The sequence below is a fragment of the Physella acuta genome, unplaced genomic scaffold (assembly GCF_028476545.2).
Source record: "Physella acuta isolate Inbredline_101_S28 unplaced genomic scaffold, ASM2847654v3 ptg001064l, whole genome shotgun sequence".
NCBI lineage: Eukaryota > Metazoa > Mollusca > Gastropoda > Physidae > Physella > Physella acuta.
Window position 1 is genome coordinate 444,987 of NW_026732581.1, and position 22,844 is coordinate 467,830.

At 34.3% G+C, this 22,844-nt stretch overlaps 1 protein-coding gene across 1 annotated transcript in view; it reads left to right on the plus strand.

Moving 5' to 3' along the window:
* The first annotated feature begins 3,651 nt into the window (after positions 1-3,651).
* Positions 3,652-22,844, plus strand: part of LOC131955370 (putative leucine-rich repeat-containing protein DDB_G0290503) — a 45,227-nt gene continuing 26,034 nt past the window's right edge. The window contains exons 1-5 of the mRNA XM_059319490.1: positions 3,652-3,735; positions 9,035-10,338; positions 11,043-11,159; positions 15,318-15,546; positions 19,500-19,568. Coding sequence (XP_059175473.1) covers positions 3,681-3,735; positions 9,035-10,338; positions 11,043-11,159; positions 15,318-15,546; positions 19,500-19,568 — 1,774 coding nt within the window. The 5' untranslated portion in view covers positions 3,652-3,680. The remainder of the gene's footprint in view (positions 3,736-9,034; positions 10,339-11,042; positions 11,160-15,317; positions 15,547-19,499; positions 19,569-22,844) is intronic.

Genomic DNA, 22,844 nt, shown 5'->3' on the forward strand with positions numbered 1-22,844 from the left:
GTGTTCTGCTCAGGACAAAGCGGTGTAAACCCTAGACTTTGATATGTTTACTTGTGGTTCAATGAATTATTGAAGATTAGCCGTTATCGGATAGGCTTTGCACCAGCCGTGTATAGCCAAAATGTTTATGTTAGCGAACATATATGTTTGTTGATACAATGTTATTAGAAAATTAAAGAGAACGCATAATCTACCCTCAAAACTGCAACAGCATCGGATTCTAAAAACTAACTTTCGCATGAACTGCCATTCCATTATTATCATGTTTTGCTAAACAAATATACTATCCCAGTAAACCACTAAACAGAAACTGCTTATTACACTTTTCCTCTTCTAATGAGCAACAACCACATACGCTAAAAATAAAATGTACAAAAATAAAAATATTATACTCGATATCTAATAGAATAAAATGTCTCTTTATATGATATAATCTAGTCCAACTTAGTCTCCATTTGTATATCTTCGGTCACAGCGCCATTGCTTTAGTTGTTTTGTTTAGTTGATATTTTAATTTACACCGTGCCCATGTGACAATATAAAAATGACTCATTACAGGAAAATGTAATCAGATATATATATATATATATATATATATATATATATATATATATATATATATATATATATATATATATATATATATATATATATGTATATTCTTTAGAGGCCTTTAAAATGACATATTATTCCTTTGTATTTGTGTATACGAAAACGTTTTCACCCCAACATAATATGCATCTAGCAATCGGGAAAAAAATAATAAATACACGATAAAGCCGTCCATATTTTTAAATTTTAAATTTTAACACATTGCTGTTGTATATAGTAAACAAAATATTTCGGCTCAGAGTGGTCTCTAGTCACTCAACCACCAATTCATCCCCATGCCCCAGTTGAACTTATTATTACCGACTAAGATATACGAACTTTGACAGAGTACGAGTTGTGGGATAATAATACCTCGACGAATGTCGGTGAGTATGGCGCCGGTTACAGCGACACTGTCTACTTGATGTAAGCACAAGGGTATTGCTATTCATGCTAATAGATGGTGTTTCTTTAAGATGGAATGTTAGGGAGAAGGAAGGTCCGACGTACACTTGTCATATATAATGTTAGCTGTGTTGTATTGCTTTTGAGTAAAATATAACGCACATTATTTTCAGCATGTTCCTATTACAGGAGAATTAAAGAAAATTGCTGTGCTAAATCAAATCGTCAAAACGAATTGTTCAAACGTCACTCGCTGGTAGGCTATAGTGAACAATAGTAAACAGCTGCAAATTTTACACATACTTAGCACAAATAGACAGTACATAAAAGCAAGAAAACCCAGAGACTAGTGTAAAACTGTGTAGCATTTTAGCTTAAGTAAATTTTAGTTTGTCGTGTTTGAATATCATTTGTGATCAGTGCTTTAGAATCGTCACTGCTGTTTTCACATTTTTAAATTGATCGTTAGAGAAGAATCAGGTCATTTTGCTTTGGTTAAAAAATAGATGTATTATTACTCCAAATATCCTATCAATTGTTTTCCTGTCGGCCTATGGGGAAGGCCTAATCCGTACCAGCTGGCAACACCCCATCCCCACTAATCTCATGACTAGGTCATCGTGACTTAAAACTTAATTAATTTTGTGTACAAAGGACTAGGTCATGTTGACACATGACTCAGATCTTCGTTCACTCACCTCTTAGATTTTGACCCACATACCTAACACTGAACTTTTGAGACTATATATTTGTTTTATTACTTAAATATATGATCTTCGTTCCAAGTTAAAAATTAATGAATCACTAACTCTAGAATACATTTTACAAGCAAACGAAACTGGCATCTCCAAACTTCACAAAATAATCATTCACTTTTTTATGTATTTCTAATCTGGCAAAAGTTTAGTTTACTTTGTTTTTACATTATACCTTGTCATTTCGAGAAATGATATTCTAGTTTTAGAAGATTTCGTTTAAACAAAACGTTAAAACAGCCGAACTAGAAAACGATTAACTATATTTGTTCTCTATACAAAAGCAAATGTTAGAAAAGGAAACCAGTCATATGTTATTTATACGTACTGCAAACGCTTCTGGCATCAAACTGACAACTGTTTTCCTTTTAAAATGTTGCTATAAAAACAATGCTTTATCCTGAAATAGAATAATTCAACACCCTTATAGATTGATGGAGTACAACTATTGGTAAAAATATTTTTTATCAATTTAATGTGTATTTTTAAATGTTTATAACTATTTATTTTGTTTATTTTAAATTCTGGTTCTTGAACAACAGTAATCTCTCTTCGATACGGTCATTGTTAATACTACTCCTAAAACAAAAATACAAACGAATTACTATTAGTAATACAACATTTAGAAGCAAATTAAAAAGCAGTAATTTAATTTTAAACTCGTCACAAATAACAGAACTAAAATAATCAAACACTGATTTCTATTCAAGATTAGGTTAAGACAATCCATGATTTTGATTTAATTTATCGTGTCCTCTGTATAATTTTCAAAAGATATAAAAATGTCGCAGCACATCGGAACGTAATTATTGTTACGGCTTGACAATAAAAGTCATTACAACTGTATATAGGTTTGTAAACAGGAACAAGAATAGATAAGGGATAAACAGAATAAGTAATTTAGCCTTATATTTTAGTGCCCGATATGGGTACAACACATAAATCTAAAACGCCACTTCATGAAACAGAATGAGTAAAATACTACTATCTACAACTGAAATAAAAAGTCCTTTAATGCTACTACCCTCCTTGTCTCTAACGGCCAGTTCTAGACTAAGCCTACCGATATCCCGTGGAGCTGTTACCAACTCACTAAGTTTGTCACCGCTTGTTGTACTCTAAACCTGCACTGTCCTGTACTGTCCTAGACTAAGCCTACAAATATCCCGTGGAGCTGCTACCAACTCACTAAGTTTGTCACCGCTTGTTGTACTCTAAACCTGCACTGTCCTGTACTCTCCTGTATTGTCTCAATCCCCTCCTTAAATATCAGTATATATAACATAGCTTTGGAACTCTAATTAAGAGTATCTTCTGGTCTTACATATTTCCCATTCATAAATTACAAACCATCCTTTTACCCACCCTCACACCAGCGGTCTGGTTGGCCGGACTTTATGTATCTTATAGCCATAAATCACAGCTCTGGCCTGACCACGGTAATTAGTCTACGAGCATTTTTCGACATTTAATTGCTTGTATGTCCTAATAGTAGCGATCAGGTGGTGGTCAACTACTTACAGAATGTATGAGCGTCTTACTCTCCAATAGGGTCAGACCAGGTACAAATCCCAGGGGTCGGGGTCGTAACATTATAAACTCTTGTATCTACTATTTTTAAATAATAAATTACAAATAAAAATAATTACCAGTACAATATTTATGAATTTAAATTAGATAAAATTCAGACATGCGTCACGGTCATGAGCTTTTATTTTTAATCGCGAATTAAGTCATAAACCAAATTTATAACATTAAAATCCGTTTTAACAACTTATAATCGAAAAAAAAAGTCGTAGGCCGGATGAGGCCCGCATGACGAGCTATAAAGAACATTAAAATCCAAGAGTTATATATATCGACAACGCCCAGTTATATCAACGTCATTTGTCTTAGCGCTGTCTGACTGTATCCATAGGGACTCTGAAAATGTCTGCTCGAGCATTTATTCTAGTGTTTGCTATCAACTTTATTTTGTGTTCTGGTAAGGTTATAAACTTTACGTTGCTACATTACTGTCATTCGTTAGTTTTTTTTATTTTAAGGATGTGTTGAGAAATACTTCTACTTTCGTCTTTAACAAGACACTTTATTGCACCTCCACTTATCGTTTACAACCGTATATACACGGGATAATTTATGTACACGTCCCTTAGAAGGTAGCCCACCTATTTGAACTATAGTGGACACATTATTTCCAATTCACTAAAAACTTCCAACCGAACATTAATTAAAAAAAAAAACACATAATAACGAATCGATCGTAAACAATTCCCCATATATCCACAATTAAGAAACGAATATTACATGCTTGTAATATAACGTAATGCGGTTTGATTATTTACGTTCTAAGTGCTAATATACAACTTAGCTTGGAAGTGTTATAAAAGAATACAACCATGGGTTTTAATGTTAAGTTTAATATAGGTCTAGAACTTATTTTTTATGGCCAAATATATATATATATATATATATATAAATTTAGATTTAGATTTTTTTTGGAGAAATTTTTGGGATGGCTTGGCCTAGTGTTGTAGTGCGAGACTGCTAACCCAAAGCCTTGAGTTCGAATCCGGGTTGAGTCAGTAAAATGTCCATGAATGTCCATGAGTCCAAGCTAGCTCTGATGGGTACCTCACTCACTATAAGGAAACAAACGAGGCTCAGCTTAGTGATGGGTACCTCACTCACTATAAGGAAACAAACGAGGCTCAGCTTAGTAATGGGTACCTCACTCACTATAAGGAAACAAACGAGGCTCAGCTTAGTGATGGGTACCTCACTGACTATAAGGAAACAAACGAGGCTCAGCTTAGTGATGGGTACCTCACTCTCTATAAGGAAACAAACGAGGCTCAGCTTAGTGATGGGTACCTCACTCACTATAAGGAAACAAACGAGGCTCAGCTTAGTAATGACCACAAAATGTATGTTTATGCCGAGGTTTCTGAAACAGATTAACTCTGCTTATTCTGCCCCATGCGTCTTGGGAAGGAACGTAAAAAATAAGATGTTTCTACAACGTCGTCCCCTGTTGTTTTCTTCCTTAAATAAAGAACTGGGATAATGTCCAAATATCAATTCAAATTAAAATTGATTGTAACGTGTTTGACTCAGGTCAACTTTATGATGATTACTATGACGAAAGATACTCAAGGTATTACCTTTTGTTTACCTTTTGTAAATATTACAATCATTTGTAACATAAACAAAAAACAAATGTAAGAATAATCGGTCGTCTATAAATGACACAATAAGTAATAGTCATTTAAGAATATTCAAAATTGAGGCAAAACTAGAACAATGTATGATTACTAAAGTTGTGTGGATAATAGTAAAAATACATTAAATGCTGATAATTCAAGATATTTGAGAATACAAAGTTTATATAGAACGAGCCGGCCCGCGGCATAACATACGCCGCTATTTAGTTGTTTCTAATTTTCAATAATTCATAATTTGTGAATTCGACAGTACCAACGCTGACACTGAAAATATTTCTTTAAAACACTATAAGTAGCTCGTTAAGGACCATAACCCCCCACCCTTCCTTCCCTCCCCCCTCCTCCCCCCCCTACGTTTAAAATCGTTGGCTCTGCTTGTAAACATTTAGAGTGAACACAGCTCACTAAAACCATGTAGGGGTGGGGAGGTAGGGAGAGCGTTTGCAGCTTGTTTTCTAACGGCTCGAAGAGGAGAATTATATATATAGATTCTAGTTTCTTCAAATAATCAATCACCTTTTATTAAGAAACAATTACTGCACGAGCTAGAACACATCTACACACAGGCTGGGGTTAGCGCGCAGGTTAGCAATGGGGCAGTGGTCGGGTTAAAAAGGCCGAATGAATCGGTTACCGGCTCTTTTATCGCAATACCCACAATAAGCAAATTTTATTAAGGAAATAAAAAAAGACAAATACTCTCAATTAGTATAGTAAACTGCCAATACAAACTAAACATTAACTGGCATGCATAATCAACAGCATTTACCTCATTATACGGTTAGACCATTTGCATTATATAAATATATGCCTAGACATTCGATTTATTTTTGCGATGTGTTTGTTTATTAAATTGTCCTGCCACACTTGCGGCCGAGTGTAAAATACGTTGGAAATTAAACTTATGTGAATATTGCTCATTCTTAAAAGAGGATGTGTCCTAAAACCCATTACGATAAATTTCCACGAAACGGTTAAGTCCTGCTTCACCATCCGCAATGTTAAGTAATTGAGGTCACTTCCTCTACACTCAGACTATTTAAACGGCACTGACTGCTTCATCTTTGCTTGTGTAATAAATTGCAGCAAGCATAGCGGAATAATTTCTTTTATTTAACTAGAAGTTTGTTTTTTCTCTGAGCTTGATGATCATTGCAAATTTAACTTGGATCAATGGTAAAGTAGCAAATATGTTTTTCTTGCCTATCACACAATATTTAATGTAAATAATGTTGTGTTGTTTTAAAGTTATACTGTAATATTTTGTTACATCTAAAATTGCCATTGACATGTACCTTAATGTAATATAATATAACATACAAAATTCTTTTCAAGGCCTTAGCATTTCATTAGAGAGAGCACATTACACATTCGGAAAATATTTATTTTGTTCCAAGTTACATTGTGTGGAGAATACAAGAGAAAATAATGAAATCTCAGCTCTTGTCAACATGTCAGTCTATAGGATCAGAGAATTAGAGGGGAAGATGGTGTTGCACTTTTATAATTGATATATTCTAAACGTTTACAGGATTTTCCTCCATAATAAAAGCCTGCACACGACTGAATTGAAAGGCTTTTAAATAAATTAATGCTGCCTTTTTTAACCTGACGGTCCATCGGACCAGTTATGAAGAGTTCACCTGTTTCTGTAATTTGGGCATATAAAGAGATAGTTTGCTCTACACTACGCTGAGCCGTCTAGAGCGCTAGTGTTTTTATAAGCTAAACTATGAATGCAACTGTATTAAAGATGGCAAAAATTGGGAGGTAGGGGTTGTTTAATGAATTGTGTGCGTATTTTTTTCCTTTGGAGTATCGACCCATTTCGGGCTTTGCAACAGAATCATTAGCCTTTTCAACTACATTTCCTATATGTTGGTTCATCTTCTATATATTCTTCTCTAAATCGTGTCTCCAATTAAATCTATGGGGAATGTGTTCAACAATGGGCTCCCCCTTTGTTATGATAGTTGATGCCAAAAGAGGGGTTGATCCTTTGGAATAATAAAAATAATGAGTTTTGTTTTAAAGTAGGTCTCCAAGTTATTGCTCTATGCAAACGTTTAGGCTTGGTCATTATACCTTGAAATTGACAGCAGTTTTCTTTAAATCAAAACTATTTCATATGACTAAAAGCTGCTCTTGCCTTTCCAGTTCTGACTTTTTTGTCTGCACCCGTCCAAGGTATATTTTATTGTTTCTCCTGCCTGGTCGTGGCATATTTTACTTTTTTATTAATTTATCTTTCATTTTTATAGGGGAGATATTTGTTTCACTTTTTTTAAAAATAAAAATGTGCTTTTCTTCCTATGAAAGTGCTTTTAGAGTTGTAAACATTCTTGTTTTTTTCCCTCTTGTACTTGTGGCTTGTGTGAGATCAGACGAGATATTCTCCAAAGTGTAAGTCATTAACTTGTTAACACAGAGTCCACGGTATATTCTTTATGATTTACTCCGTGACAATCCAATTCATCTAATCATGGAAATATTGAACAACAAAGGCGAAAATAGATAACCCTAGATATTCCCATTTTTATCTATTTTTTAAGTGAAACTCTACACTTTAATTTTGTGTGAAATTATGCATTTCTTTGACACCTTGCTCTTGTATACCGGAGTATTGCTACAGAATGGTGTTCATTTACAAGTGTGAGCTCTACTCCATTGAGTGGTTATATGCAAAACTGTAATCTTATTTGTTAAATAAACATTTTTCAAACAATTTGTTTATCACATGCCGGTTTGAGGATGACTGTGTACAATCGAACAGCAGATTATAATACCTGAAATGTATTAATATAAACTGCATTTAATAAAGTAACAGCCTTAATATATTTTTAACATGTCAGTATTGTGTAGTATTACACGTATTATGTCGTGTCGCAGACTGTATTATTGGGTATGTTTATAATATTATGTTTTACATGAAGTTGCATGAATTTAGAGTACCTGGCAAACGGAAGGACTGTTTGAGCGACTCGTCATGTATTTTTAACACGTTTTTAACACGTTTGTCTTAACTCAGCTTCGCGTTTGTTTGTTTGTTTGTGGGTTTGTTGTTAAAATTGACAACGAAAATTAGCCCACTTCTGATTACTCTAGACATCTGAAATTCGGCATGCAGTCTATTTTCGCCTAACAATTTCACATGCAATCATAAATACTAGCAATTAGAGACCTAAATTAGCTTAATTAAATTACGCCCCAAGGACCATAAAATCGAGGACATGATTTCTAAACATACCGACAAGACTGGAGGCCTATTGACACAGTTACTTCGGCCCCAACCGATGTGAGCGCGCTGGCCGTGATCGTATAGTGGTTAATACTTTTTTTTAAGTATTTTAAGTTTTTTTAAGTATTTTATTCCATTTTTGTGTGAGATCGCTCATTGACGTAAGGGGAGAGAAAGTAGTGTATAAAAGGTGGAGCGCAAAGTGAACGAGGTGTGCTTGCCTGTGACTGTGTAGTAAGATGTAAGATGTCATCACGTCAGTTTGTTCTAGAATATAATGTAATAGTCATTTTTCTACTGTGGAATATCGTTATTATTTCTTATGGATCTATGTAATTAAAGTTTAAAGTTACAAAAAAAGCACTGTTGATCGTGTTCTTGCATGAACGAACCCACAATAACGACCGTATTGTAATACCAACAAGAAATACGTGTTGTTACATGTGGGTACAGATTGATATCATGGTATAATTGATAAGCTGCTTCAGAGATGTAAAGATGACGTATGTGATCTGACAGATTAAATGGTACAATGTAGCCAGACTAGTAAATCAGTCTTTTATTGCCAGACATGAAAAACACGACCAAAAAATTGCAATTTCTATTGGTTGTTTCATAATAATTGTACGATGGAATAGATGTTTTTGATTTATGGTCATGCTGATCTAAAGAGCTTTACTGTGAAAAAAAAACAACATTTAATACAAACAATTAAATAAGATGACTATGGGATGGAAATTACTGCTTTTAATTTCTTAATTTAAAGCAAGCTTAGCCATCTTTTATGTTAACAATTGTACATATTACTTATATATTTTCAGGACTTAACATTTCATTGGAAAAAGAATATTATATGGAGGGTAAACATTTATTCTGTGCCAAGTTACACTGTGTGGAGAACACAAGAGAAGATAATAACATCTCAGCTCTTGTCAACATATCAGTCTATAGGATCAGTGAATTAGATGGGAAGATTATGTTGGCGTCTGTATCAGAATCAGATTCAAGAGTTCGAGATCATAAAGTAACTGGAGCAAAAGTTGATGGAAAGTTTTCAAAGGTGTTTGGAGAGCTGACGGTGTCATTTAATAAACCTTCTGATTATTTTAGTGCGGTGTTTGGATGTGATGTGTTTTACAGAAATATATCGGGTCTCATTGAGAAGAAAGAAAATAAAACAAAACCTGTTGAACAAAAAAATCGTAATCCGCTTATGTTGATGACCTTAGAGGCTAAAACTCCAGAGTTTGATACAACAATTGATAGAATGTCTGAGTTTCTAAAAACGTTTAAAGATTCTGATAAGTTAAACAGTGCTGACTTGAAGATGAGTTTACAGTTTTCAACAGACGACAGACATTCTAACAAAACTGTAAGTCAAATAAACCATAGAAGAGAGTTAGCGGTGGAAGAAAGATTTGACAACTTAGTTAATCTTACAAATGCGATGGAAATTAGATTGAATAGCTTGTTAGTTGCTCAAGAATATAGAATTCAGAAACTTGAAAACTTAATTTACAACATAACAAATGGATTTAAAAACGTTGAGAACAAGTTTGAAACACAGAATAAAACGTATCAAGAGCTCGCGCAGAATAAAAAGAACTTAAATGAAAGCTTACTAAAAACATCTCAACAGATGGAAGCAAACAATAAAACACTTGAACTATGCAATAGGTCAATAAAAGAAATACACAGTCTTTACTTTGTTTTAAACAAACAGCTGGAGAAAATGAACTACAGTGAGATTAATGTATCATTAAGTTTGCCTCAAAATTCAAATCAAAGGAAACATCTAACTAAAAACATGCAAGATTTGAAAATGAATTTATTAAACGTGACAAAGGAAAACATTAAAGATAGTATAGCGATAGAAAAACGTCAGAATATAAGCGTTCAACAACAGGGAGAAAGCAACAGATTACTGGCAGAGACACAGTCAAAGACACTGAAGGATTTAAAATCAGCTGTATCACTACTAAACAAAACTGACACTGAAATACACGCCCGTATGGAGAAGATGAACAACACGATTCAAAACCTGATTACTAAATCAAATAAAACTAGAGTCCTAGTCAGAAGATTACATGGATTTAATGGTCCTCTTCTTAACGAATTAGAATACGTAAGTTAAATATAATGTTTATAGCATCAAACTCCGCTAAGTCCCAATTTGCCATTTCGCTGTTTCGCATTTACATATGGTAAAGCTCCCAAGTAGTTAAAAGTGAAAGTATTTTAATTCGGCATGGTAAGTTGTTAAATTAGCCTTACATAAATACTTTTCTTAGTTTCGTCAAAAGTAGAAAAGCATGAACGTTATTATATTTTTATATTTTTATCTGCACATAATATTCTGACAAATGTTAGCAGCTAATAATTTTAAAAGAAAATTAAATAGTCAAGAGGTTTATATAAAAAACGATTTAGTTGATTACATTTAAAATACATAACATCACCACTTTTCACTAAAGCTGCTGCTGTGCCAGGAGCGCACATTTACAGAAATTATTTCCTTGTCTCGACAATGTTTAGCAAAATAAATGAAGTTTTAAATTGGCTCTCTTTGTGAACAACTTTAACACAAACTAACAATATTTCTGCGAATATATTTATACTTATATATACACAGAAACACGCTTAAACATATATTCTTCAGAGTTGTGTGGGTATGTGGTACTTAGCTAGTTAATAATGTTTCAGTAGATAATACAATATTATTCTTAATAAAGAAAAGTAGTGAAATTTATGAATGAACACATTTGTTTTCAATTAATTGCTTTTTAACTAACAATAAATACAAATATTCAGTTGTTTTTTTTACTCCAGGTAAAATGTGAAACCATGAACGATCGTGTTATAATGAACTTGACGGAGATTGGAGTAGATGTCAACAGAATATTGTGTGATACCAAGACTGACGGTGGTGGATGGATTATTATACAGGTTTTTTGTCATTATAATATTGTTAGCCATTTACCAAATTATTGTTATCGATACTTTATTATAATGATTTTGGTGTATTTATTCCATTGAAAAAAAGATGATTATACTAATTGATAGACACTTAGATACGATTTAAAGAATTTTTTTTTTAATAATGTAGTATTTTAACGACGAACGCAGTATTTGTCTATTTTAAATTACAACGACTCTAATAGAATACATAGACGTCAAAAGACAGCAGCTCTAGTTCTGTTATAGTTCTGGAAGACCGTTGGTCAGTATTTGATTTGGTTGACGTGAAGTCAGGGGCCAGTTCACACCAGTGTTTTTAAAATTACTCAATGTTTGTGGGATGTGGTGTGGAAGCTGATGCCTAGTCTAGTTTTTCTTCTTATTCCATGATGCAAGTTTGGATTTTTAAATAAAACCAGTGCGTTGCCAATTCTGTATTCCTTTTCTTTCTAAAACTGATCCTTGGCTGTTTAAAACCAACGTAAGAGCCCCGGAGCTCAAATGTAACCTCTGAGAGCAAAATAGCATCCTTAAACAATGATGCAGATTGCGTTATTCGCTAAAGTGATGAAAATCAACAGGATTGTTTCTTTAACACGTAGAAAAAGAAATTAATTGACGTGTTATGAACATCAGGGTGACTGATGCAATTTGTTAGCATTAATAATGGTGTATTATTAGATGCTCAATTTCTGATTGGATCGTCTAAAAATAGATGCGCCAAATCGAACATTGCAGGGGCACCAGAGCACGCGCCTGGTTCAATATGGTCAAAGATTATTGTTGCCCATCGTGTCTTTTTTAAACGAACGTAGGCGCCATAGTGCTCGCAGGGGAGCCCTGGACGTGCAATTTACGGGGTGCCGACGGTTGCGCTTGTTAAAGTTTTAACGCTGAATATAGTATTACCAAATACCCGCTATGCCAAGAGCTAACATAGACGCTCTTGAACTCTGGGTGCCAAATTGTAAGTTGACGAAAATCGCACCCTTGCGGGCGGCGCCCTTTTCAACTTTTAATTATTTTTTCACAGAAACCTTCTCGGGAGTATTCTCATCAACTCCCCCCAAAATTATGGCAATTCGATAAATAGTGTCAAACCGCAATCGACTTTTATTGTTTATATACCATATATAAAAAAGAATCGAATCGTTACACCCCTGCCAATTTTAAATTTAGTTTTCGCAGGTACCTCCCCAGGAGTATTTTCAGCAACTTCCCAAAGCTATTACACTCAGCTATTACATAAATAATAAACATTCAACAGTTAAACCACTTTGTCAGTGTTGTATGATACAGTGTTTTTTTTTGTTCGATAAAATGATTCTAATATGTTATACCAACGTTATAAGACACCAGGTCTATTTTAGATATAGTTCTGATAGACCGTTTGTCAATACTCTAATTGGTTGACCTGCATTGATGTGACCAGTTCAAAATAGCATTTTAACTAAGTTTTTTGGGGGGATTTTTTTGTTTGTTAAAGCTGATTTGTAGTCTTGTTTATTTTGTTGTTTTTGGTAAAAAGTTAGGATTTTCAAAAATAAATGAGAGAAAATCAGATTTCTTGATAGGCCATGATAATGTTAAGTGTGCATTTATTTTATTTTGAAGTTTGTGATTGTGTACAAATATACATTTTGTACTATGTATACAATTTGAGATTTATTTGGTTTCAATTTTGAACAGAATCAAACACTAGAGCAAGTGTGTTGTAGCGTGATCTTGTAGCTGTCTAATACACAAAGTGATGCAAATATTTAGAGAGTTAAAGTGATGTATATTAAGTCTTATAACGAAACGTCTGTTTAATTTGTTTTATAATATAACTGAAACTTGATTAATTTGAAAGATAATCAAGCCTTGGCATAAATAAAATCTTAAACGCATTTTACCACTGCTGTTATTTCGCACAGAAGCGCTTTGATTATTTAAAACGTTTGATTTATAATATCTCGTGCGTAATTTAAGCATAATTAATCTTTGGAAGCAATCATATCATCTTGATTAATACTTTACTTTAGCATTGCCGTTATTTCTTTTAGAGACGTATCAAAGGTGATGTGAACTTTACAAGAACTTGGAACGATTATAAAAATGGATTTGGTTTAATATCTGGAGATTTTTGGATCGGAAATGATGTAATTATGGCTGCTTAAAACCCTGCTTGAAAACCCAATTTGTACTAAAACATTACGAAGTTACACTAAGTAATGTGTTTTAGGGGAGTGTTAAAGTGATTGTACTATACACACACTTCGCGATGTACATGCCATCACTTAATGTCTAATTGTAAAAATAAAATCACTTTATTCTATACACGTATATACAAGCTTGTTAACTAAGGTTATTTGATAACTGTTTTACAATACATGGGGTCGTTTCAGCTTTAATATATCAATTCGATCATTCGTTTTTCGACGTGATTTTCAACGAAGTCTGTACTTAAAATTGAGTACTTTTATTAACGATTAAATATAGTGTAGTAACTAATTTGACACGCGTATTTGCGTATGAAACTTGCTTTTTTGGTTAAGTGATGTTTGGATTTAAGACGAGCCAGGTTAGATCAACGTTTACATTTGTATCATTAGAAAAAAAAACCAAAGGCTCGTTGATTTCATAAGTGTTTATTAGATAAACGAAACGCAGATTAGGTAAAATATTTTTAGAAAAGGTAACACAACTTATATAATAAAGATTATTGTTATGTAACAAACCTTGAGTAGTAGTGTAATACAGTGAGCAGGATATATCCACATATATCCACAGAATATATCCACATGCCATTTCCTCCTCTACCGCTTTTATCAACAGATCTATTACACTTTCTTCCGCCCGCCCCCACTACAGAATTTCTTCCAGGCATCTCTTTGGCCAGAAGAAAGTTTACCGCCCCACCACCCCCCCCCCCCCGACTGAGATGAAATTTCTATAGTAAACAAATACTTTTACTGGTGTCCGCCTCCCAGTAAAATTTATACCGCCCTCACGAAAATATCAAGTGCACCCCTCCCCCGGAGAAAAAGTCTGGAAGAAACACTGCCCCACTTTAACAATATTAACCCGCAGTCTGTCATTATCCCCACTACACAACATACATTGTTATGTAGATACAAATAATGTACATTATGAATATGTAAAATTTAGAATTAGGGATTTGAGCTCGTATTTAGAAGGGAAAATACTTAAATAATATATAGTGTAAGGAAAGATGGTGTAATTACCGGATGGGCTGACAAATGGATGATTGTCTTTTGTTTATTAACTGCGAGCGTGTTAGGACGGAAAGGCAATGTCAGGAGATTAATGAAAAGGATGGAGTTCTAGACATTGATAAGCCATACGTTGTTGTGAACACACGGACACGCCTTACGGGTAATCCGATGCGTAGAGCAACATATAAGACAAACAACCACAATCGAAACAAATGAAGAAAAAGGCTCGATAAATTAAACAAATTACTAAAATCTACACTATCTACACAAAAACAATCTACTCTAAACACAAAACACACAAGCTAGTAAAACTACGATACAGTGGCTAAATACTTGTATAGACCTTACCTATAGTAACTTGGAGATCTGGACGAAACTGAAGCAAACACACGTTTTCACACACCTTATATAACCTATCATAAACTGGTACAAACTGGTCTATTACAACTCACAGCACTAGAACTGAACAGGGACGAACGGAATTGTGTAACTGGTACAAACAACATTCACCAGTATTCATCCCCTTCACTGGTTCATTACATGCTTAAATTGAATATAAATGCTATTTCTATTATATAAGCTGCAATGTAAGCTAGAAATAGATAATGTTAGATAATCTTTTCCAACGGAAGTATTTTTTTGTAATAATGGGATAAATAAAGGCTATATCGAAATAAGTTTATCCAAAATTATCACTTTCTAAACAAGTTTTCCAAGCTATGAGTATATTATAAAAATCAACAACTGTTCAGCCAATTATTATTGTCATAAGTGGTAAATTTGTTTTAGAAAATTTCGTGCATTATTCATAGATTTTCGTCACGTTTTAGCAATATGTATAATTATCATATAGTATTAGCAGATCGATACTTAAAATATTTAAAACACAATGCAATATCTAAATTTTATAATTTTTTGTTTAACACAGGGTTATAATGAACTCAGATTTGACATGAAGTATAAAGGTAAAGACTACTACGCCGTGTACAGAGGTTTTAAGGTAGAAAATGAAGCAGCAAAGTATAAGATGAGCCTCACGTCATTCAGCGGTGGGAATGTTGAAGACGACTTTAGCGATCACAACGGCATGAAGTTTACAACCATAGACTCTGATAATGATATGTCAGGTGGCAACTGTGGTGTAGACTGTAGAGGTGGTTGGTGGTATCAATATTGTCACACTGTTAACGTCAACGGTGAATGGGCGAGTCGTGTTTATGATAAAGGAATTGATTGGTTTAGCGTTACAGACTCGTCTGACTCTCTAGACTTTGTTGAGATGAAACTTCGTCAAATGTAAACAACCCGAAAACAATGCTGCATGTAAAATAATGGGTATCCAAAAATCAAATTACATAAAATCTTCAGAACCATGAACAGCACTACATAAATTAAAAGAAATACATTTAAAATGTAACTAAGGCAATATTTTCAGGATGATAAGATGAAAGAGAATTATACATGTAAGAAACACTAACTCATAACATTTCACTTGAAATATTTTTTTAAAAACTCTAACATAATTTGTTTTATTATAATGATGTAATAAGACCATATATGCAGTAATCTCGACATGAAATATCTTAAAGATTGACGGGTGGTCTTATAGCGATAAAAGAAAAAATAAACCTTGTGGACGGAGTCATTTATTACTTCCATATGTATAAATATATACTAGTAGTGCAGTTGTCATCTACCACTATATCTTTAACTAGCCATTCACTTGAGTCGTGTGTAGTTAACCCATAACAACGTATATAATGTTTGTGCAATTTTTTCAATAATATTATTTGGCTATTTTTTCAAAGGATGTATTTTCCATACAAAATCACATTAAGTAGGGAAGGTAACTGTTTTTTGGATTTGTATCAATCCTTCGTCTGTGTGGTTTATGGATTTCTTGGTTTATATATTTAATAACATATCCGTTTATAGAACTTATGATATCTGTGTCATTAATATTTTTTTTTCGTTTGTCTTTTGAACACATAATAAAAACTTCTGAATTATTAATAAGATATTAACTGTTGTTGTATTTTATTGTTAGCTATTATCGGGAAGAAGCAAACTAAAACTCCCAGATGAGAGGTCAAAGCGATGTCGTCATTAACAATGTATTGTACGAATAAAGCTATCAAGTTAGACGCCTTAAAGAAGATCCTCTTGAATAAGATTTCTTATTGAAAACGTATCAACTTAACGCTATTTAACATAGAGTACGACGTGTATGGCGGTAAAGACCTAGACTGATTAAAACTTTCAAGTTCGGATCAGAGCTCGAGATTAAATGGGGAAAACAGAGGGTCATTTCAACGCAGACTTTAGGGTACTTAAACTCAGTATATCTGGCTAATATTTTGCATACGTTTAGGACAATGGCTTGATCTTAGGGAAAACTGTCAGTTTGACTCAAAGCCCTCGACGAGGGCTAAAAAGTGACCGCGAGTGAAATTCTCATTATATGGGCTATATTACGAAAAAAAATTTCCTCCGACGACCCCCCTTGAAATTTTGTGAGGTGGTAGGAGAATGCCTGGGGGTGTCACAAAAAACTCGCCATGTCCGGGAAAATTCGTTAAATGGGTCAAAACTGACCAGTCGTATTTCCCTATATAATCTTTGTATTTTATGGGAAAAACAGGGAATTTCCAACACAAGTTTTAGGTTACTTAACCTCTGTACATCAAGCTAATGTTTTGCATACACTTCTATAGCTGACTAGGCCGTATGGAAAAACTGTTGGTCAGACTCAAAGCCCTCGAGCAGGGCTAAAAGATGACCGCGAGTGAAATTCTCCTTATATGAAATATATATAAATAAATTGACGAACGATCCCCTTAATATTATTTGAGGTCGTAGACCGACCCTGGAGGGTAACAAAAAAAACGTTATTCACGTCGAAAAAATCCATTGTAGTCGTTAAATATGTTCATATATCAATTTTTTTAATATAAGCATAGTAACTGTTTTTAAAACAAGTAAACAAAAAAAATACGTCATTTGGTCCATTTTCAAGGGAGGTAACCTTTTTAATAATTATTTTTCAAATAAGTGTATACTATTTTAAACAGAAACAGAAAACGACAAAGTATAACATTTGTTTTAAACCTAATAAGTTGCTAATTAAGTAATGTATCATAATTAAATAAAAAATTAATTTTTAAAGTCAATGTAATATAAATTATGAGATATACTGTTAATGGAACCTCTGTAGTTCTAATTCCATTTTAGTTATAAATTGCGTACTTTCTAATTTTTGCTCTGAAAGCGATTGTTAAACATCATACAACATCTTCTCTAAAATTAGCATTACTGTTTAAATTTAAGCACTCCACACCTCATCCATCTCCAAATAATCAGTATTCAAATTATCAAATGTTTTTGAAAACCTAAGCGAAGCTAGGCAGTATGCCTAGTATAAAAATAAACGTCAATTGCGGTTTCACGGCGTTCATCAGATCGCCATCAAACTATGGAAGGTTTCTGTAAAAAATCTTTTTTTTCGCAAGGGCGAAACTTTGGGGAGTGGATTAGAACAATTCAGGGTAGAGTTCTGCAAAAAAAAAAAAAAAATTAATATTGCAAGGGCGGCGCCCGCGCGGGGGGGGGGGGGGGGTGGGAGGCGATTTTTTCTCTATACACGGTATATAAAAAATAAAACTCGGATGCGGTTCATTCGAGTGCCATGAAACTTTAGGTAGCAGATGAGAATACTCCCGAGAATATTTCTGAGAAAAAGAAAACTAAAGTTTCTTTTAATTTTCGTCAATACACGGTTTGGCTCCCAGAGTTTTAGAGCGACTGTGTTGGCACATGGCATCCGTTAATCGAGCGTCCTGCATAGCGAGTAAGGAGTACTACTATATTCAGCGGTAAAACTACAACAGGCTTCTAAAAATAACTTTGTAAATAATAATCCTTCTGTACAATTTCGTCACCTTGCGAAAGATGAAAAAAAACTTTTTGAATATGAGGAGCCTACTGTAGAGTTTCGTCACTTTGCAAATGATGCAATAAGCATCTATTATTAGACGATCCAGTCAGAAATTGAGTTCGAGCATCTAATAATACACCATTAGTAACGCTTGCATATTGCATCAGTCACACTGATGTTTAAAATACGTCAAATAATTTGTTTACGTGTTAAAGAACAAAATTCTGTTCATTTGTGTCACTTTAGCGAATGACGAAATCTGCATGATTGTTAACAGGATGCTATTTAGCAAAATGGCGCCTGTTAATTTTAAGGAGCCAGGGGCCGTACGTGGCGCCTATGTGGTAGTGTAATCGGGGGGAGGGTGGCTCCTGAGAGCGCTCCTCTACGTCTCTGACACATGGGTGGTAACCGAAGTGTGTTCTACCTGATCATTTTGGTGAGTGATTAATGTACACTCAAGGTTTACATGCGGTAGTGTAAGTAAACCCGTGTCCCGATATTTATGATCAAAGCGCAGGCATTGTTAACCTTTAAATAACTCACTTTTAGAAAACAAAGTCACGAGTCTAAGAATGTAGGATTTGTATTCGCATGGATGAAACCCTTCTTTGCGAGTAATATATAAACCGATCATAAAACAATAACCAAACACTACTGATTTTCCAAAAAATGAATAAAGGCTTGTAGCAGGATATAAGTACACTTTAAAATCTGCACTAGAAACGGCAATTTCAAAACTTATGTTCGTCACAATATTTATTCAAAATTCAAGAAGACAAAAGGATTAAAACATTCTATTTACTAAAATGTAGATGTCTTACTAAAACAGTAGAAGCAAACCAACAAAATACAGGATACAAGTGGAACATGTCTATATGAAAAACACGATATTGTCTGGAGTACAAACACTAATATAACCTCAGGCGACTAAATGTCTGTAATGCCATAATATAGCAACAAATCTTACATTCCAAGCACGGATGTACAGAAAGCCATAAAACAACCAAAGGAGGGCAAATCAGATAAGTAAAGAAACCACCGCCTCTGAACAAATTTGGATGTGTAGTGTTAAATAAGCTTAGAGTTAATACGTAGAACATGTTAGACTCTTCAGCCTTCCAACCACCCAAAATGTAACACATAAAACATATAGTCCCTCTATCTTACTCATAGCCACAACTAGCATCATTGTAAGCATTCACTCTACTCCGTTCATGTCCAAAACAGATGATGCAGAAGAAGGTATGAAAATATATTTGTAACTTTTAAAATATTCTATATTTTTAGTGAAGCTTGATTCAGCAACAAAAAATTAAAATCCCCTGTGCACGAGTAATAATGTATAAAGCAAACATAATAAGCTCAGAGAGACTGTGCTTTTTTATTGGCATCGTGTGAAAACAAAGTTCCTCAATGGTGTCATTTTACAGGAATAAATCCATTATCCCTTAACCGCACATGGGTGTCGTGGCAAAAAAAGTTGATTTTCTTATAATGGTCTGTCTACTGTCTCTGTCTCCTGGTGCCATGCATAGTTTTGTAACAGTCTTCCAGTGAAGTCCATTCTTTTCTCTCCTTGAATTATTTTTTTGGATAGGCTTTTGGTTGTGACATGACCATTTTATGTTTATGTTCGAAATCTTTTGATTAAAAGGCACTAATCACTAAGCGCATACTTTATCGCACATGGACTTCTTTATTATTTTATGTGTGAGCTACATCGGAGACTTCATAGACATCTCATTTACGGGGTTCGAATTATTTTTACAACAAATTTACTGAACAACCCGAACCATAGCTTTTTTGTCCATGAGTTGTTTACAAGTTTCTCTCACATTAGAAGGTCAAGGCAACTTTTGAAACAGGTTTTAGTGTTCCCCGCATGCACGTACTTAAAATAGGTCAAGAATGTCTGGCTCCTGTATTTTTATGCATATTCTCTGTGTGGCAGCGTTCTAAAGTATGTGAAAGATGATTTACATAATGAAATAATGTTAGTAATTAAACATATATTTTCAAAATATAATAAGTGATAAAGAGTCAAGTATGGCTAACGTTATAAAGTAGTTTGCTAACATCTGACGTATTCGTTAATGTGAAATGTATGAGCTTACCAAAGAGTGTAATAAAGCTGTTAAAAATCACTTTTCACATTAAAAAAACTGTAATGGATAATTTCAAAATATACATAAAACAACATCTCTGCTCGTGGATTTGACACATTAATTAATTTAATCACTTGTATAGACAGGAGCTAGCGGCAAAATAATAAATGTAAAGTACATTTTCGAAACACTGAGGCAGATTACGTAGCGTCCACCTGTATCAGTGACATTGACATATGAAGGGTTAGTTCGATCAGCACCACTTCCCAGTTATAGAGGTTTTATCGTAGAAAATGAAACAGCAAAGTATTGGATGGGCATCACGTAATTTATTGGTGGGAATGTTGAAGACGACTTTGAACTATAATTGTTCATTAAAGCTTACATAAAGTACATAACATAGGAAAGTAAATGCTATCCTGACTCAACAAAACAATAATAGATAAATTAACAAGACAGTGATTAACATATAACAGTATAATTACTTAAAGTAAGCTTTTAATCACCTTCACACACAGTCAAACAGTCCTTCTCTCTACACGGTACTGTAACACAATCATGTTTGTTTATATTTTAGTCAGCGCATTAACACCAAAGTTATCATGTAGCTCTGTAGAGGGGAGAAGTAAAGTTATTGGACTGTAGCGTCCTTACCATGCAGGTCACTTGACTCAGGCTCCGCCCTAATGAACTCAATCTGAGGTTAGGGGCCTGTTATGATGCATGTTCGACTAGGGAAATTGGTGCGCATGATTGATGGTGCGGTCGTATATTGAACGAGTGAGTGTGTGACGCTGTACGCAAGAAAGTGACGTTTTAGTGTGAGCTCGTTGTTGTCGGGGAGGAAGTTAGAAAGGAGTCAAATCTTGATCGTCGGTATGTAAGGACGTGTGCTGGTCCGTATGCCTCAAGTTGGGAGATAGATAGCTGTATATATATAAATAAAGTATTAGACTAGGAATATTGAGTTTGCCTTATCTCTGAATGCCATATGTCGGACTGAGCGTGGAACAGCCGTACTGGTCCTCAAGGTTAGAACGTCTCTCCCTGTTATTGGGGACGAGCCAAATGGTAGTTGGCCGAGTCAAGTGACTCAAACCCTCACTGCACACCATAAGCGTAACAGACCCATTAGCTCTACGATACCGCTGGACTCCAGGTTTAGACGTGTATCCATTAACTGTGGGTAGAATAAAGGGGAACGGGTAGGAGATATTTAGAATGACATAATAATTTATAAGATATTTAATACTTTCAAAAATCACATATTTCTGTAGACCAGGGGTCTCCAAACTTTTCAGTCCGAGGGCCGCATTAACTATGAAATATCAGTTCGGGGGTCAGAGTTTCTTTAAGGCATTTCTTCGGGGAGGGGGCGCTTCCCCTTCCCGAAGACGTCTACCGCAACTGGCCACATTTGCTTCAAATGGGCTTTGAAGCAGTCTCACTTCTTCTGCCTTTGAATCTAAGTCAGAGAGCCTACTGAAACTGCAGTTGGAGGTCTTTGATGATGAAATGTAAATGACGTGGGAAACTTGCACTGCTGAAACTGTGTCAAGTTGTTGGTCTGTACTTGTTCCAAATACATGACAACTTTGAATCTGAAGGCCTTTAGGTGATTGTATAGATAAGAAACTACGTTTCCTTCTGTTGCCGTTTTAGGTTCAGAAAATTTAAATGACTAGTTTAGTCTGCAGCAGAGGCCAATTTCTATACCCACTCTAATGAACAACTGTCCAGCGACTCATCCATTGAAATCGAAAAAAATTCATAAAAAACGTTTTCATAACAAGCTTTAATGTACTATTGCACTAAAAAGTAGAAAATAAATTATACACTACTATTTAAATTACTATAAAGAAAAGATGTTTTCACCAATGTCTGCAACACGGCGGGCAATGATATTTGCACACAAAGCTACATTTTCTAATTGTTTTGAATTTTCTGTGCAAAGTTCCTCAGTCACCTCCAACAAACATTTATTTAGTGGACAAAAAGATCGTCGCGGGCTGGATGAAATGACTTCGCGGGGCCCGCCGGCCCGCGGGCCGTAGTTTGGAGACCCCTGCTGTAGACTATTGTAATAATATTCACTTATCGAATAACTACGTGTTTAGTAAATCCCTATTGTCAAATTATAAGAAATAAAAACTCATTATAATACAAAAACAAAAAGTTTGTCATATATTAGTATTTTTTATTTCTTTAATTAAAATAAGGATGTTGTGTTGTAATATTCGTTAAGGTATATAATCGTTGCATTCTCCAAGTATGTGGATAACTTTAATTGTTGCTTCTCTTTAAATTATTGTCATCCTCATAAGTTATGTTTATAAGGTAGGAAAACAAATGTTTTATTATTTTAATATTCGCTGATTGTTATGCTTGTCAATGATTACCAAGAAAACTTAGC